The following is a 16,662-nucleotide window of genomic DNA, read 5'->3' on the forward strand; positions in this document are numbered from 1 at the left end:
CTCATGAATACGTTAATCTCCCTTGGAAATACTAAGGCTATCAGCATACTGTTACTGAAAGAATAATTAAAATCTACCTTGGAAACACAAAGAGATTAAACTCATGGTTGACTGTGAAGTATTACTAATCCTATCAAAGCTCAACATATAGATGGTGTCTAGAAATAGGAAAGCCTAGTGATGTGGGTTGGGGTCCTCTGTGTAGCAAACCTCTTGGGGAGATTATCACATGAAGTCTTTTGTATTTATTTATTTATTTATGTGGTACCAGGGATACCTAGGGCTTGCCAGGCAGACACTTATGCCACTGAGCTAAAAAAGGCCTTGAAGCTTTTTTAAAAGTGTTCTCCCCTCCTGTCCCAGGAGTGGCCTAATCCCTTGATAACTGTCATTCTTAGCTGCCTGATAACATAGGCTCTCATGTCACCCTCAAGGAACAAGTCCTTCCTGCTCTATCTGGAGCTATCCATTCAATTACTTTTGCCATTTCTGTTCCAAAGATGGCAATTTTATGCAGGGTGAAAACAATTTGGACTGGTATCCTCAGTCCTGCTGTGATTCCAACAAGAGTGCAGGCTGAGCATAGCCTGGTTACTTTTCCATCCTCATGGTCTAGAGCTCTGCTTTCTGCTCACTGAATGTCAGCAGAGCAATGAGCTTGTCACTGTGACAAAACCCCACCAGACGGGTACCATGGTGTCTTAGGGTCTCAGGCCTCTGTCCCTGCTGTTCCCCAAATCCAGAATGCGCTCTTCCCCTCTCCCTGCCTTGCTTCACTCAGTCTCTGCTTCAGAGAGGACTTTCGGAACTGACTCAGCAGCTCATGCTTTCCTTATGCCATCACTGTCCTTATTTCCGTCCTGTCACTCAGCACTACTTGCCTTCATAGCGCGTGATTTTGGTTATGTGAAAGAGACTTCAATGCTATCCAAGACGGCTAACAAACTGAAGCACACACAATAAATATTAATTCTGCGTGGCAAATATATGTATTATATGTAACTATTTTATGTGCTTAAAAGTATTTTTGAATATTTAAAACATGGAAAAGAGCATGCGAATGTATGAAAGCATTTTCTGAAGTGTACACATATAACATCAATTTCTTGAATAATTAAATATTTGGAAAATACTGGCCTAAATAAACAATTTTATTTACTGTAAGACTTCTGAGTCTTTTACAAAGTATTGTTCATCTGCTGTTCTCTTTTCTTTTTCTCTTTCCTTTTCTTTTTGAGATGAACTTTTGCTAACATTACCCAGGCTGACCCTGAACTGTGGATCCTCCTTCCTCAGTCTCCTGAGCAGCTGGGATTATAGGCATGTTACACTATTCCTAGCTCAGCTGCTGTTCTAAAAGGGAACATACTAAACCAAGGATGGCAAACCTTTTAGAGCTTTCATTGATAACAAACAGCCCACTGCAGCACAAGTGCCTTAGGTTTGCCATCACTGTACTATTTTCTCTATACTTATTTGACTCTAGAAATGTTTTTTTTTTTTCATGGAGAATCTAATCATGGATTATCACTCTATGGAATGTACTCTGAGAAACAAATTTGTATAATAGAGAGAATTTTCTCTCTTGTTCACTGTACTCCCTATACCTAGAAATCTCTGAGATGCAGTAGTGGGTGCTCCTGTTTGCTAAATGAATGAGTCATTGAGTAAGTACTGATAGTTTAGCATTTTGATAATGTTATTTCAGCCTGTGTCAGAGGGCTGGCCTACAAGACTTTTCAAGCTGTCTTAAGTATTTTAATAGCTTTACATCATTGTGTGAGATTTCTGTACGGCAATGAAAAGACAGTGTCAACCATCTGGCAGGAAGCAATTGAAATAAAATTTCAGTAACATTCTAAATCCAACTCAGCTCATTCACACTTACAAGTGTCCTAGGACATAAAATAGTTACATAATAATACATATATTTGCCACACAGAATAATATTTATTGTGTGTGCTTCAATTTGTTAGCCGTCTTGGATAGGACTGAAGTCTCTTTCACATACACAGCTTGTGTAGTGCTGTGTGTGCAAGGCTGGGTTCCATCCCTAGGACATGAAGATAAAAGGAAGGAGGTTGATGACCTCAGCATCTCTGTCCTTCTCTTTCCATGTGGACTCTCTCCTGACCCTTCCTTCTCCGCTCCTCACACTCCTGCTTAATGGGAACAGATCCATATACTCAGGCCTGAGGTTGGGTGTCAGAAAGAAAGCAACCCACCTGACACACCAGACCCTAGTTACTCGTACTCCTCGTAGCATTCCTAGAGCTCATCTACAAAGGCAAGGGCCACCATTTGACCCAGGAGCAAGGCCCAAGGTAAGAGGACTGCTCTGCCCAGCTGTGGGCCTCAGGCTGGAATGAAAGGAGGCCAGGGCAACTGGTGGAAAAGAAGAGGGCACACGTGCCTGCTGTAATCTGAGTTTTCCTGTTCTTTAGTGTGGACACCTGGAGGAGACAGAGCCACCTGCGTCCACCCTCTGGAGGCTGGGTGGGGAGGGAGAGGCATGGCTTCCACCACTCCCCAAGAGTTATTCCAAGCATGGAGGGCAGTATTTTTATTTCTGTATTGGGAGCCAGCACATTTTTAAGTCCCCAGTAAAACTTCATATTTAAAGCTTCCAAAAAGGATAAGGGTTAAAAAGCCCCAGCAGATTCCACTGTTCAGGGCACTCTGTTAATACATACTTGCATTTACAAGCTTAGGCTAGTTCACGTCTTAACTTTCGAGTTCATTCCAAATTTCACTGTGCCAAATTTCAGCATGACTATTGTAATTAGCTATCATTTACTATTTATTATACAACAGGAGTTGCACGTTATTTTATTTAATCCTTACAATAATCAAGTGACACAAGTCTGATTTCATTTTACCAAAAAAGCAGCCAAGATCAAAGAGGTTAAGTGATCTGCAGTAGCTGATGAGAGTTAAACCCAGGTGAACTTAAAAGCCAAGTACCTTGGGCTGTGCTGTTCTTCAAGCTCCCACTCCTCACCTTCTCAAGGCTGTCAACCCCTTCTGGGATTCCTTGGCAGGAAGGGGCTTAGGGAGAGGACCTACTCTCTGATAACAGATAGCTCAGATGGACATGATAAATTCCTCAGAGCAACAGGGCCACGGCAAGGGAAAGGAGGATCTTTAACAGGGCGGGTCACCAGCAGTCAGCTCTTACTCTAACATACTAGTCTACGGCTGTTCTGCGTCCACCAGCGAGAGATCCAGGGTTTGGCCCTTGACCTGACCAGACAAAAGCTTACAGGGCTATGACTGGGTCCTGCCCTTGTCAAATGCATCGGATCCAGGTGTAAAGTAATCCTTCCAAGAGCTAGGCAGAGCTGCTCCCCACCACACACTCCAGTACTCACATCTCATTTGGACATAGGGACCCTTATTCTCTTAACCTTCCTACACCCCTACAATTTCCTCTCACTAAGCATTTCCCAAAATGATTCTGGATAGATGCCCGTTTGGGTCTGCAGTGGGTACAGGCGACCCAGACTTACTTTTGTCTTTAATGTGTCTCAGTGTCTGGGTGGGCTCCCTTTCCCCAGTTTCACTCAATTGTGTATGGTATGATTTCCATACACAATACCTTCTCTTACAACTCCCTCTTTCCTGACCGAACTCTTCCTGGGGCCACCAATGACAGAAGAGGAGGATGGATTACCTAGCAACTTAGCAGCTACATGCAAGAGTTTTGGAACCAGCCTTGGGTTTGTCATGACTGGATCATGGATCAGTTGTTCTACCTTAAGACAACCTTTTTCCAAGCTTCAATTTTGTATCCTATAAAGCAAGGCAAATCACACTCTCAGCTTTAAACAAGTGAATAAAAGATGACAAGAGATCACATATGCACTGAACACTCCTGCTTATTTTAGTTGCTGCTGTTGATCTAAGATAAACTGCATTTGGGGAAAAAAGCAAACTGTTCAAAAGTATGAACAGAACCACTCAAAAAGGAGATAATTTTGGCCAAAGCCGATAGGATGCACAAGCACTGAGCAAGAAGTCTGTTGATTTTTCTAATGTAGTATTATAATGGGTAATTGAGAAATATTTGGTGAGCTCTGTAACTGGTCAAGTGGTCAGGCAGTGCTTTAAGTATTTCTTCTCCCTTCAGGCTGATCTAGCCTGTGACTCATTCTAAGGGAAGGGAGAAGGAGGAGGGTAGAGGGTGAAGACATTATTCACAGAGCGAGGGCAAGAAGGAAATGTTCTTTTCTGGGCACACAATGTCTGGAAGGAGCCCCTCAATCTGAGCGGCAGCCACTTACCTGGAATGGTAGCTTTGGTGCCAGGGGGCACTCATCGTGCCCTGAGATATCTGCATCATGCTGCCTTCTGATGGGTGCTCCTCGATTTGGGCCGTGTGCCACGAATGAGGGCGGCCCGTGGGTTCACTGCGCCTGGGGAGACATAGGAGAGGAAGCCCAACGTCAGTAGCCTCCTCGGCTGTCTCCTCAGAGATGGGAAAGTAACCTAGAGAGTACTGCAAAGAAGACTCTTCGTCACTGCGGCTCTCTGCTCAATTTTTCATTTCACTTCTGATACTACCATAATCCCAGATTACACAGAAATGTTACAAAATTAGCATAAAGAGTTCCCACATTAATTTAGACTTCCTGCCTGCTAATATTTTATGCTTTTTAAATGCAAAGCATGGGGAACTTTTCAGTCTTTTCAGGCCTCTTTATGTGTAAAAAATGGGAGCACTAATCCCTTTCCCCAAGGGACTTTGGAGAGATGCAAAATGCTTTCTGGGCCTTTTGACGTCCTCTGTCACAACCTGGTGCTGGTTAAGTGAAACTACTCTTACTTTCTTGTAAGAACTTCATGAAGACGAGCAGCTGCCTCGTGTTGACAAGGCTCCGAGAGGCACAGTTCAGAGGACAAAGTGCTCTCCAAAACAGTTTCCCATTTTGCAAGTCAGTGGCTTCAACTTTTCAACACCCAAGAACTGACCAGACCAAGGGGAAGTGGGAGTGTCCTTCAGTCTGCAGGGCTGGGAGGAGTCTGGTGAGAAGACTACACTTCTGCAGAAAGGCAGTGTCAGGCCACAGTGAGGTGATCTGTCAGACACTGCCCGCTGAAAACACTGGCGCAGGGAGACTGCAGGGGGAAATTCTCTGCAGCTTAGAAACACTCCGTGGGATCTGGGAGCCCACTCGGAGATGGTGAAAATAATAGCTGCAAATTATCCCAATTCACTGTACTTGGCCTTGAGGCTAAAAACCTACCCACCTCTTTGCTGTGAAACACAAATTAGCTTCTGTAATACAAATGAAAACTCCCTCTTGATGCCAGTAAAATTCATCTGTTAAGCAGGTCAGCATAATACTAGACCAGGTGCCAGCAGACTCAGGGTCTCGCTCTGACTGTCATTAACTTGCTGTATGACCCTATGGGAAACCACTAGGGTCTATCTATGGGAAACCACTAGGCCTCTACTATCTAAAAAGTGAAAAGATTAATCGAAGAGACTGAATTAAGCTCATTTTAATCTTCAATAACTTTTTTGTTGGTTTTTGAGACAGGATCTTGCTATGCAGTCTACACTAGCCTTAAACTTGCTATGTAGCACAAACTGGCCTCAAACTTCCTGTCTTCCTCAATTCTCCTGCCTCAGCCTCCCCACTGCTGGGATTACAGTATAGGTATACACTGCCACACCTAGATAATTTGAAATAATTTTTTTTTTTTTTTGTCTTTTTCCTTTTTGTCGGTACCAGGGATCGAACTCACGACTGCCTGCTTGCAAGGCAGGCACTTATGCCGCTGAGCTAAATCCCCAGCCCCGAAATAATTTTTTAAAATGTATAAAGAGCCAGGCATGGTAGTGCATACCTATAATCCCAGCACTCAGGAGGCTGAGGCAGGAGGACTGCCATATGTTCGAGGCCAGTCTATGCTAGTGAGAACCTGCCTCAAAAAATAAAATAAAATAAAATACTTTATTTTATTGGTGGTACATGCCTGTAATCCTAGCACTCAGGAAGCTGAGGCAGGAGGATTGCTATGAGTTTGAGGCCAGTCTGGGCTACATAGTGAATTCAAGGCCAGCCTGAACTACATAGTAAGACGTTGCTCAAAATAAGAAAAGAGAAAAAAAAAGGACTGAGGATATAGTTTAGCAGCACAGAGCCCAGTCTGGCAAGCAGGAGGTCCTAAGTTCAATTCCTGGTACCAAAAATAAAAATAAAAATAATAACAACAACAATAATAAAATACAATGTATAGAGACACTGAAGGGCTTCTCCTGACAGATGATGATTTTCAAAATATCCACACATTTTGACTCTTGAAGGAAGACTATGGTGATAGGAAAATCACTGTATGAAGCAAGAGAAAGCAGTGCATACAACTTTTTAGTAGTTATTTAGGCCAAGAAAAGCAGGAAACACTCAGATCTTTCTGAAGATGGGATGGCCTGGTGCTGTGCTGTGGACAGGTCAGAGGGTATTCCCACAGGGGGTCACATGGTGAGGCTTAGCTCCAGAACAGCTAAACAAGGTGGCAGAACATCTAAGAAGTGGAGCCTGGGGACAAGAACTAGGGCACTCACTGGGGGCTGTGCTCTGAGGGATCAGTGGAGTTCTCGCCATTCCCACAATAAGGGGTTGCCATAAGAAGGATACATCTGACCCCTGATACTCTTTAGCTCCTGTCTCACCCTGAGGCCCTCACCAGGGTCCAAACCCAGGGCTACTAGGCTGCCAAAACTGGGAGCAAAATAAACCTCTTGGGCTCAAGTGATCCTTCTGCCACAGCCTCCTGAGTAAGTAGAACTATAGGCATATGCTTCCATGCCTGGATGTAAACCTCAATATGTATTAGCCAGCCTCAGGTATTTTGTTATAGTAATAGGAAACAGATTATTATAGCTGGCATGAGCATAAAAGCATCAGCTCTGAGACAGGACAAAGATTCTAATTTACATTTTTAAATCAGATCCCATTGGCTTTTATTTTTTGAATTCTAGGTATAATTCCTCATCACTCTGAATTGCCTCATTTGTAAAAATGCAGATTATAGCAGTCTATTCAGGATTTTTGAGATTAAAAATGTGCCTGGCACATAGTAAGAGCTGAAGAAATGTTAAGTATTATTATTGCCAGTCGTTCATTATTAAGGAATTTATAGAGAGGCTGGGAAGACTCACTCATCAGCTCTGTTGAAAAGGATGGACAGCAGAAGGGAGAAAGAAGCAGAGGGTAAATGCCGGAGGAGAGAGGAGTGGGCAAGAGTTGTTGGTGGGGATGAGTCTCCCAGCTCTAGCTCCTCAGTGGGGTGCTGATGGCCAATCATCAGAGAGGCTGGCCTCAGGCATACTGTGGACACAGCCTACAGCAGGCTGGCCAAAGGCAGGAAGCTGTCAGGATATTAGCAGGATATACACAGGCCACAGAGAAATAGACCTTCCCCACTGGGAATCTACAAAAGAACCAACAGAAGTAGTAGCACAGCATGGAGCAGAGAGATGAGGGAAGATGCAAAATCAGGAGATTAGTAAGCCAGTACGTCTTTTGTTTGGCTCCTTGCCCCTGTAGCTCTCTATTGCTCACAGCGCATCCTACATAACCCCTGCCTTTAGGTTTAGCACGGCCCAAAGTTGATCAGCCTTTTCTCTGGAAGGCCACCATGGAAGCCGTCGGCTATGACTCAGGCTGATAGCATTCTTGCAGCTAGTTCCACTCTGACCTGGGACATCCAGCTCCCAAAAACCAGCTGCTGTCTCTTCTCCAGCTCTTGGAAGGCAGCTGACTTCTCTTCAGCGTCAGCTCCCCACTAACTCATCACTCTGGTTTGCCACTTGGTTCTGTCCAGTAATAAGCAATCTCTCCTCCTCGTGCCTCCAGCCCTTTGGAGGATGTCCAAATCACAGTCAGGAAATTTGGGAGCCAGGGCTGAAACCCAGTTATAGATATGACTTCAAACTGGACATGGTGGCACACATCTGTAATCCCAGATCTCAGGAGACTGAGGCAAGAAAATTGCCATGAGTTCAAAGCCAGCTTGGGCTACATATCAAGATCTTAAACAGACAAACAAACAAACAAACAAACAAACACAAAAAGTATCTTTTGCCTGAGACACCCAGTGGCATTTCACACAGATATCATGTCTTCTTCCTACTCCATGTTCTGTCTACTTAAATGAAGGGGTTGGCAGGACTCCTCTGAATAGCAGGATGTGAACTCAGTGTGGCAGCACTGTATAGCTGAGAGTGGCACTCTACGTACCCCTCCACAACTTATTCCCTGCCTGTACTGGGGATTGAACCCAGGGCCATGCACATGTTAGGCAAGTGCCCTACCATACCTCTGCCCCCACTCTCATTTTTAGATATGGTCTTGCTAAGTTGCCCAGGCTGGCCTAGAACTTGGAATTCTCCTGTCTCAGCCTCTCAAGTAGCTGGAATTACAGTCATGCACCACTATATCTGACTTTGAGAATGACTTCTTGGTACCTTCATCATCCAGCTGTACCTGCCCGTGCCTAACCCAAAGGCTGGGTCTGAGAATATTTTTCTGCCCAAGGGTAACAGGCCCTGGTGAGTCCCACAGGTGCTCCAACAGGAGGAAAGGTTTATTTTAAATCCTAAAGGAAGAAAGATTTATTTTGGCTTACAGTTTATGGAAGTTTTAGTCTGTAGTTGGCTGGCTCAAAGGCAGGGTATCTTAGGGCCAGAACAAGAAACCTAATTGTAAATAGTGATATACTCATCATACCAAAGGCCCCTGTTTTAATGCATGAATCCATTATTGTTTGGTTTGGGTAGTTTCCAGTTTTTCATAAAAATAATATTATGAGAAACATTCTTGAACATACATTTGCTGTGTCTCTCTGATTAAATTCATATACATATAGCAAAACCTTTAATATTGTACCTAACAAGTCTCATGGAAAAAGTATTGAATTTTACCAAATGCTTTTTCAGTGTCCATTGAAATAATTATGTGATTTGTATCCTTCATTCTGTTAAAAGTGTATGCATTAACTGATTTTATATGTTGAACCTCCTAGCTCTGAGTTTTTAAATGGTTTGTAGAACTCATTACTGGGGAAGCATACGGATCTGGGCTTTTCTTTGTTGGGCTGCACTTTTTCTCTTCTTCATTCTAATGACTAATTTAATCTCTTTCCTAGCCACTTGTGTGTTTACACTATTTCTTCATCATGTAGTGTTAGTGGGTTTTATGTTTCTAGGAATTATTCTAGTTTCATTCACTAGAGATTGTTGTGAGGTGTTCATAGTTTTATGATCCTCCCTATTTTCTGTGGCATCAGTTATACAGTTCCCTCTTTCATTTCTAATTTTATTTCAGTAATCTTGTTTTTTCCAGTCTAGCTAAACGTTTGTCAATTTTTGTAATCTTTTTACAAAACCAATTTGGCTTCATTTATATATATTTTTCTTCTCTATTTTATTTCTATTCTCATCTGTTATTTCCTCCTACCTGCTAACTTTCTGTTTATTTATTTGCTTCTTTTTTCTAGTTCTTTAAGGTATAACATTAGATTTTTCAATATTTAAGAATCTTTCCAGTTGCTTTCGAAAACTGCTGCAGCACTTTGAACAAGCACACTTACTTAGCTTCTCGCCAACACTTTGTAATTTTTAGTTCTAGTTCTAGTCATTCTAATGGACATGTCATTTTGACATTTGTTTTCATTTCCTTAATGATTACTGATATGGAACACAGTCTTCTTGTATAAACTCTGTGTGCATTTGGCCTGTTTTTTTTTACTTGTGTTGTTTGACTTCTTTCTGTTTAGCAGTAAAATTTTCTGTACAAGTTTAAAAAAGAAAAGGCAAGGTGTCATGGCAGAGGAGACTTACAAAAGAGAAATAATCCATGGTGTGGCAAGGAAGGCAAAAGGCAGCAAGCACCAAGCAGCAGCAGCAGCAGCAACAGCTTCTTTCTATCTCTATGGTCTATCTAGGTTGTAAAATTAGTGCCTCAGGGTGGGGCACCTTTAATCCCAGCATCATGCCTTTAATCTCAGCTTCACATACCCTAGACACACCACCTTTGTTTTTTTTTTTTTTGTCTTTTTCACTTTTATCAGTACCAAGGATCGAACTCACGACCGCCTGCTTGCAAGGCAGGTGCTTATGCTGCTGAGCTAAATCCCCAGCCCCACCTATGACCACATGAGGCTTTGCGGGGGACATCTAGATCTAAGACACAACAGTGTCTCTTTTAAATTCTTCAGTACTATCTCAGTATATATTATAGTAACGGAGAGCTAATAGAAAACCAGTAGTGAGGAGTAGATCATTACTGTCACTGTTCCTGAGATAATGTAGAGAAGCCTTTGGAATGAGCTTATAAGAGAGATGTGGAAGTGTGGAGCAGTGACACAGAGAAAGCCAAGAATGCTGCAAGTGGGACTTAACTGTTGATTCCTAACAGGGTTCAGAAGACAGTGCACTGACAGAATTGTAAAAGTCAGGAGCGGCTGGTGAGGTCTCAGGCAGAAATGAGGACTCTGGTGAAAACTGCACTAGAGGTCACTACTGGTGTTAGCACTTTTAATGCATTCTGTCTTTGGAGAGGCTTAAAGACAGTGGACTAGTTTATCCTGGTAGAGGAAATTTCAAGGTAGCAAAGCAGATTCTGCCAAGGGTATTAGTGGCTGCTTTTGGAGAAATTTACGATGACAATCAAGGACAAAGAAGAGCAGACCAGATAGATGTAGAAAAAGTGTAGCTTGGCAGAAAAGGAGCACACTGAGTTTCAGCCAAAGAACTTACTGATATGCTTGCTAGTGCTATTAAACAGAAGCCAAACCGGGCATGGTGGTGCATACCTATAACCCTGGCACTTGGGAAGATGAGGCAGGAAGACTGCTATGAGTTTGAGGCCAGCCTGTGCTACATGGTGAGAACCTGCCTCAAAAAATACTATACAATACAGTACAATAGCTGGTTGTGGTGGCATATGCTTATAATCCCACCACTCAGGAAGCTGAGGCAGGACTGCTGTGAGCTTGAGGTCAGTCTGAGGTACGTGGTAAATTCAAAAACAGTCTGGACTACCATAGTAAGACCGTGTATCAAAACAAAACAAAACAACAACAACAAAAAAAACATGCCAGGCTCAGCAGCAGTAGTAGTCACCCATAATCCCAGCACAAGGGAGGCTGAGGCAAGAGGATATCAAGTGTAGGAATGTAACCCAGTGGCAGAGCATTCCTGTGTCTGATTCTCAGTACCACAAGAAAAAATAAAAGGAAAAGGAAATCAAGTGCTTTGTATTGGGACCAAAGAAGAGATGCTTGGAGGGACTCCAGCAATAGCCATCATAGCATCAAAGGTTTGGAAATGCAAATGTTTCAAAGACTTTCCAGGGAATGATCTTAGAGAAATGCTCCCACATTCTTAATTGTACCAGCACTCCTCAAAGGTTCAATTCCAAAGTTCCCTCCTACACTCCAGGCAAACATTGAGTCACTGCTCACCGAGGACTACCCAAGCCCCCACTGATGCACCGAGAGGCTGTTGCAACCCCAGCTCAAGAGGGCTCAGGTGCAATCTGATGCCCTTGAGATGCTTGTTTTATAGCCATGGAAAGACTGTCATAAGAGCTCCTAGTCAGAAGCTTCCACTAAAATCTCAAACAAAGCCTGGGCACAGGGCAGGGGGGACAAGCAGTATGTGGCAGCCCAATAGGGTGCTACGTGGAACTGTTACAGTAGAGCTGATGCTGTAATAGAGACCCAAGAAGACAAGGATGCCAGGGACATGAACATCTGGTAAAGAAGGCTGCAGCAAGTGTGTGCAACCTGCCTCAGAGAGGCCAGGTGGGCTGCAAACAGCAAGGCCACAGGCATGCCCAAACCCTTGCGACCACAGATTTTGTCCATAGATGCTGGACATGAAAATTTAGGGTTTAATGTTTGCCCTGCTGACCTGTCGACCAATCCTTCCTTTGTAATGAATGGAAATCTTTACTCTGTGCTATTATATCTCTGAAATATGTATTGTGGCTTTTTCATTTTTATTACAAAGAGTTTGTCTTAAGTCTTGAAGGGGACTTTGGACTTGGGACTTTTGAGCAATGCTGGAACAGTTAAGACTTTGGGGACTCTTGATGATGGACTGCATGCATTTTGCAACTGTGAGATGGACTTGAGCCCTTAGGACCAAGGGTGGAATGCTATGATTCAACTCTTAAGTGTGGTCCTACGTGTTATACATTTGTTCCCAAGGGTGACACTGCTAGAATGTGGTAGAAACTTTAAAAGGTGAGGCCTAATGGAGTGTCCTTCAGTCATTAGGGGTGTGCCTGCAGTGAAAGCTCATCAGGTCACTGGCCCTCTTCTCTTCTGCTCTTTTGCTCTCCAGCCATTAGGCAATGGTTCTGTCATGTACTGCTACCATAGCTTGCTGCCTTACCACAGGCCCAAAAGTCGTCGGGCCAAACAATCAGGACTGAAACTTCTGAGACTGAACCAAAACAAACCTTTGCTTGTTGTAAGTTGATTATCTCAAGATTAGTTTTAGTAATGGGAAGCTTTGACTGACACAACCATGGAAGATTTCTTCGGAAGACTGAGAGAGGAAACAGGAAGGGGCAGGTATCCAGGCAGAAGACACATTTACAAACAAGGCAAATCAGCTAGAGAAGAGATATGGAATACAGACACCAGTGGGAGAAGAGGAAGAGTCATGTCACGCAGCTCAGGAACCTTTGCCAGGACAGGCACACTCAAATCTGAGTTTCCGGAAGATGCTGCTAACAATGGAGAGAATAAATCTCAGAGAGACAAGACTGGGTCAGCCAGGGTAGGAGATAACATGAGCCTGACACCACAGCAGTGACAATGATGTGAAGAGGTGACATACCTTAGAGTCCCAGAAGGACAGAAGTCTGAGCCTAGGGACCTCCTGGATGGAGGTGACAGAGAACAAAGTACAGTAAGGGGCAAGTATGGCCTTTTTGTTTCTAGTGTGCAGCAGAATGTAATGTCATGAACCTATATAAAGAGGTCAGGATGAAAGTGGACACTCAGAGTGGTGTGTGTGACAGGAGGATGTGCCTATGGGGTTTCCAGTGTAAATGTTGGGGGCACCTGGAGGGCTGAAGTCAAGGTTGCATCCAGAAAGTTAGGAGTCACAAAACACTTGACCTCTCAGAGAAGTGAGTTGCTCAAGGAGAAGTATAAAAGACAAAGGAAGTAATTTAAGGGTGGGTCTCTGACAACTACCACAATTTAGGAGACAAGGTGTCTGGGAAAAGCCCAGGAAGGAGCTTCCAGAGAAGAAGAAGAAAAAGAGTATGGCAAGTTTCCCCGAGTGCCAGGAGGCAGGTGAGGGGTGGGAGACTGCTGACCACCCCAGCTGCTGCTGAGGCATTCATGTGATGAAGGTAGGCGCATGTCTGCTGAGGTGGGCAGCTGGTCTCTGCTAAAGAACAATGTGAGCAGACATCTGAATGTGGCAGATCTGAGCTTGGAGATGAAATAGAAACAGCAAGGGCAAATCACCGTTTCCAAACCTTGGCCCTGGAGGAGAAAACAAGAGTGGCAGCCACAGGGCTGCAGGAATCCAGAGAGTTAAAGTTTTGTTCTGAACAGAATGAGACATCTGAGCAAGATTCTATGAGACAGAGGTGCACACATGCCCAGCTGAGGGTCTGTAACATGGAAGGATGGCACACTACAGGACATGAAGAAGGGAGGAGTGGGGTTCTAGGGCTCAGATGTAGGGCACTGCATCATGGAAGGGGAAAGGAAGGGCCTCAGAGAGAAGAAAGAAGAGGTAAGATGCCGATGAAAAGGTGTGGATGAGATGAAGTTGAAGGGACTCCACACTGATGTCCTTTATGCTCATTATGAAGCCCAGCTTAGAACAAGAAAAGACAAGGGCATTCGGGTTCCAGAGATTTAGTAAATGAGGACTCAAGAGTTGAAACTGATGAGAAAGATTTAACGGAATGAATCTTGAAGGGACTTGTAATCTACAGGGGAGACAACTTAAGTAATTTCTATATTAAAGATAAAGTAAGTGTTTTAGGAAAAGTAAGCCCAAGACTTGCAACTCCAGGACAAGGTCCTAACATAAGACATTTTTCTTTGGAGATATCTGAGAAGTGTCTATTTTATTTACCCTGGGTGAGATACCAGGTTTTGTCCAGGTCAAATGACTTAAAAACAGGGCCATTCTGAAACAATCAAATCAAAAGGTCTTAAAAATTTTGTTTTTGCACACAAAATACATGTTGGGGGAAGACCTCAGAGATCAATCTTGTTCTGTAAGATTTTTTTGTACTGCATACATACTAGTTAAGTGATGCCATAATGAAGAAAGAATGAAAAAGATTATTGAAAATAGCTTAAGTCTCTCACCTGCCCATGGAGTGTTAGCCAGCACACTGAACAGCATTTTGGCAACATTTAGCAAAAAAAAAAAAGTATTTAAATAAAACATCTATCAAAAAATCAAAAAACAACCTAAATGCCCATTAACAGCAAACTTGTTGAATTGGTGTGGTTCTTTCATATAATGGGACACTACATGGCAGTCAAAAGTTATCATTCTATACACGTGAAAGTGGGAATACCTCCAAAATGCATTATTACGTGATAAGTATGATACAGAACCATGGTATAATACAGTACACAGGGGGAAACATACATAATCGCATGTGTTTATTAATATGAAGAGTATTTATGGAAAGATATTTCAGAAGTTAAAAATAATGACTACATCTGAGGAAGAAAATTTATGCCAACTAAATTTCATTTTGTAATTTTAAGTTTTATACCATGTGCATGTATTATCTATTGAAAAGCAAAACGTTTTTAAAATAGCTTCCAATTCACTGTTATCTCGAGGAACCCAAAAATGTTCAACAGCTGTTTGTTTATTGACTTTTTCAATGATGCAAATAATGTTACCAGCATTCCTAAAGAGTACAGCATGCTTTTATATTTTGGGATCACTTTGATCTTTCAGAAGATAAAGAAATATTTTCCTAAAGTACATCATATCATGACCACATCAGTAAGAATCAGAAGATGATTTTATTTTAAACTCAGCAAATTGAATTTTTGTGTGGGGGTATGATTCAAACAAAGGCCATTTGTTGCATTCCTGACTCCAGACAAGGAAACTTCACTGTGTGGGATGGGCAGCCCGTGGAGCTGGAATTAACAAGGCCACAATGTCTTCCTAGATAATCTTCCCTGAGCAGAGACTTGGGAACATACAACATGCTTCTGAAAACCTGGCCAGGATCTACTCAGGTATTTCCAGAAGTATTCATCAATTCCCTACCAGGCACCTTCTACCTTACTAAATTGTGCTGGAGGTTTGTGAGGTTGGGGTTTAGAATCTCACTGGTGAGAGAAGGTGTGAAACAAAATCAGGGCATTATTCATTTACTCACAAAAATGTCTGCCACCTCCTGAGCACCATTCTGGATACTTGGCAAGGATTTCCTTGCTTAACCTGTACACCATCTTAACAACCCAGAACTAATAATAAGGGAAATGAGGCAAGTAAGAGAGACTGAGCACTCTGCCACTGTCCCAGGATGAGGGCTGACACCTGGAGCCCAAGCTCTTCCTGTCTGAGCTGTGAGCACCATCTGGGCAGGGTAGAGAAAAGGTAGCCAGTGAGCAACAGATAAAAAGGGAGAGTCCATAGAGGTATAAGGGCTCTGCAGGAAATGAAACTGCTTAAAAAGACAGTGTGGATGAAGGTCCCTGTTTAAGTCAGGAAGCTGCACAAATCCAGATAACAAGAATTAGCCAACTATACAGCAGCTAGAGGAATAATTAGCATTAGAAGGAATGGGGCCTGATAGGTCCTTCAAGGCAAGAACGAGTGGGGGTCATTCAGAGAACCTAGCAGAGTGTGGCTGCGGCCTATGAGCAAGGAGCAAGTGGCAATGAATTCAGATCATCTTCAGATTGTATGGAATGTTCTGGAGACAATTTGAACATAAGCACTCAAAGTTCACATAAATAAGGTCTGAAGTTTGCTTTGCTAGCAGAGTGGGTCTTCAAATTCCCACGAAGGACTGATATATTTTGGATGAATGCAGAAAGTAACAAATTGTGACTTGGAAAATATTCTAAACGCTAGAGCCAAGTTTTGGTCAGGTGTACAGGCCATCTGGGTACATTAATACCCTAACCATGACATGAGTCAAATATGCAAGAATGTACAATAGATGGGGGCAGCTGGCATCACACAATAAAAATGACCATATTACTTACCCACTATTGTCTAAGGCACAACATTACAGCAGAGGCTAAAAGCTGGCATAACAAGGTTCTAGTCTACCCTGTCTCCCTCCCCCAAAAAGAAAAAACCAAAAAACAAAATATACTATATCAATATGCTAAATCAAGTCTATCTGAATTAACATTTCAAAGATTTTGGCTGAGGGCCTTCACAATACCCTAATCAAACACTATGTGCTGAGCAGAGCAAAAAGCATTGTTTCTTGAGGGTTTTGCAGGGGGACAGGGTCAGTGTCACTAATATTTTCCCTCTCTTTTTCCTCATTCTTTTGTTTTGAGATAAGTTCTTGCTATATTACAAGGTTCACACTGAACTCTGAGACTCAAATGATCTTCCCACCCGCACTCCAAGGAGTTGGACTACAGGCATGGGCCCCTGCGCTCAGCTATTTC

General features: G+C 42.9%; 1 protein-coding gene across 6 annotated transcripts in view; it reads right to left on the minus strand.

The window, feature by feature from the left end:
- Shroom3 (shroom family member 3) overlaps nt 1–16,662 on the minus strand; it is a 315,135-nt gene that overhangs the window by 39,879 nt on the left and 258,594 nt on the right. For all 6 annotated transcript variants that reach the window (XM_013141402.3, XM_063247226.1, XM_063247228.1 and 3 more), the window contains one exon: nt 4,284–4,415. In XM_013141402.3, coding sequence (XP_012996856.1) covers nt 4,284–4,415 — 132 coding nt within the window. The remainder of the gene's footprint in view (nt 1–4,283; nt 4,416–16,662) is intronic.

This window comes from Cavia porcellus, unplaced genomic scaffold (genome assembly GCF_034190915.1).
Source record: "Cavia porcellus strain 051 isolate PalLab524CR breed Dunkin Hartley unplaced genomic scaffold, mCavPor4.1 scaffold_4, whole genome shotgun sequence".
Taxonomy (NCBI): Eukaryota; Metazoa; Chordata; class Mammalia; order Rodentia; family Caviidae; genus Cavia; species Cavia porcellus.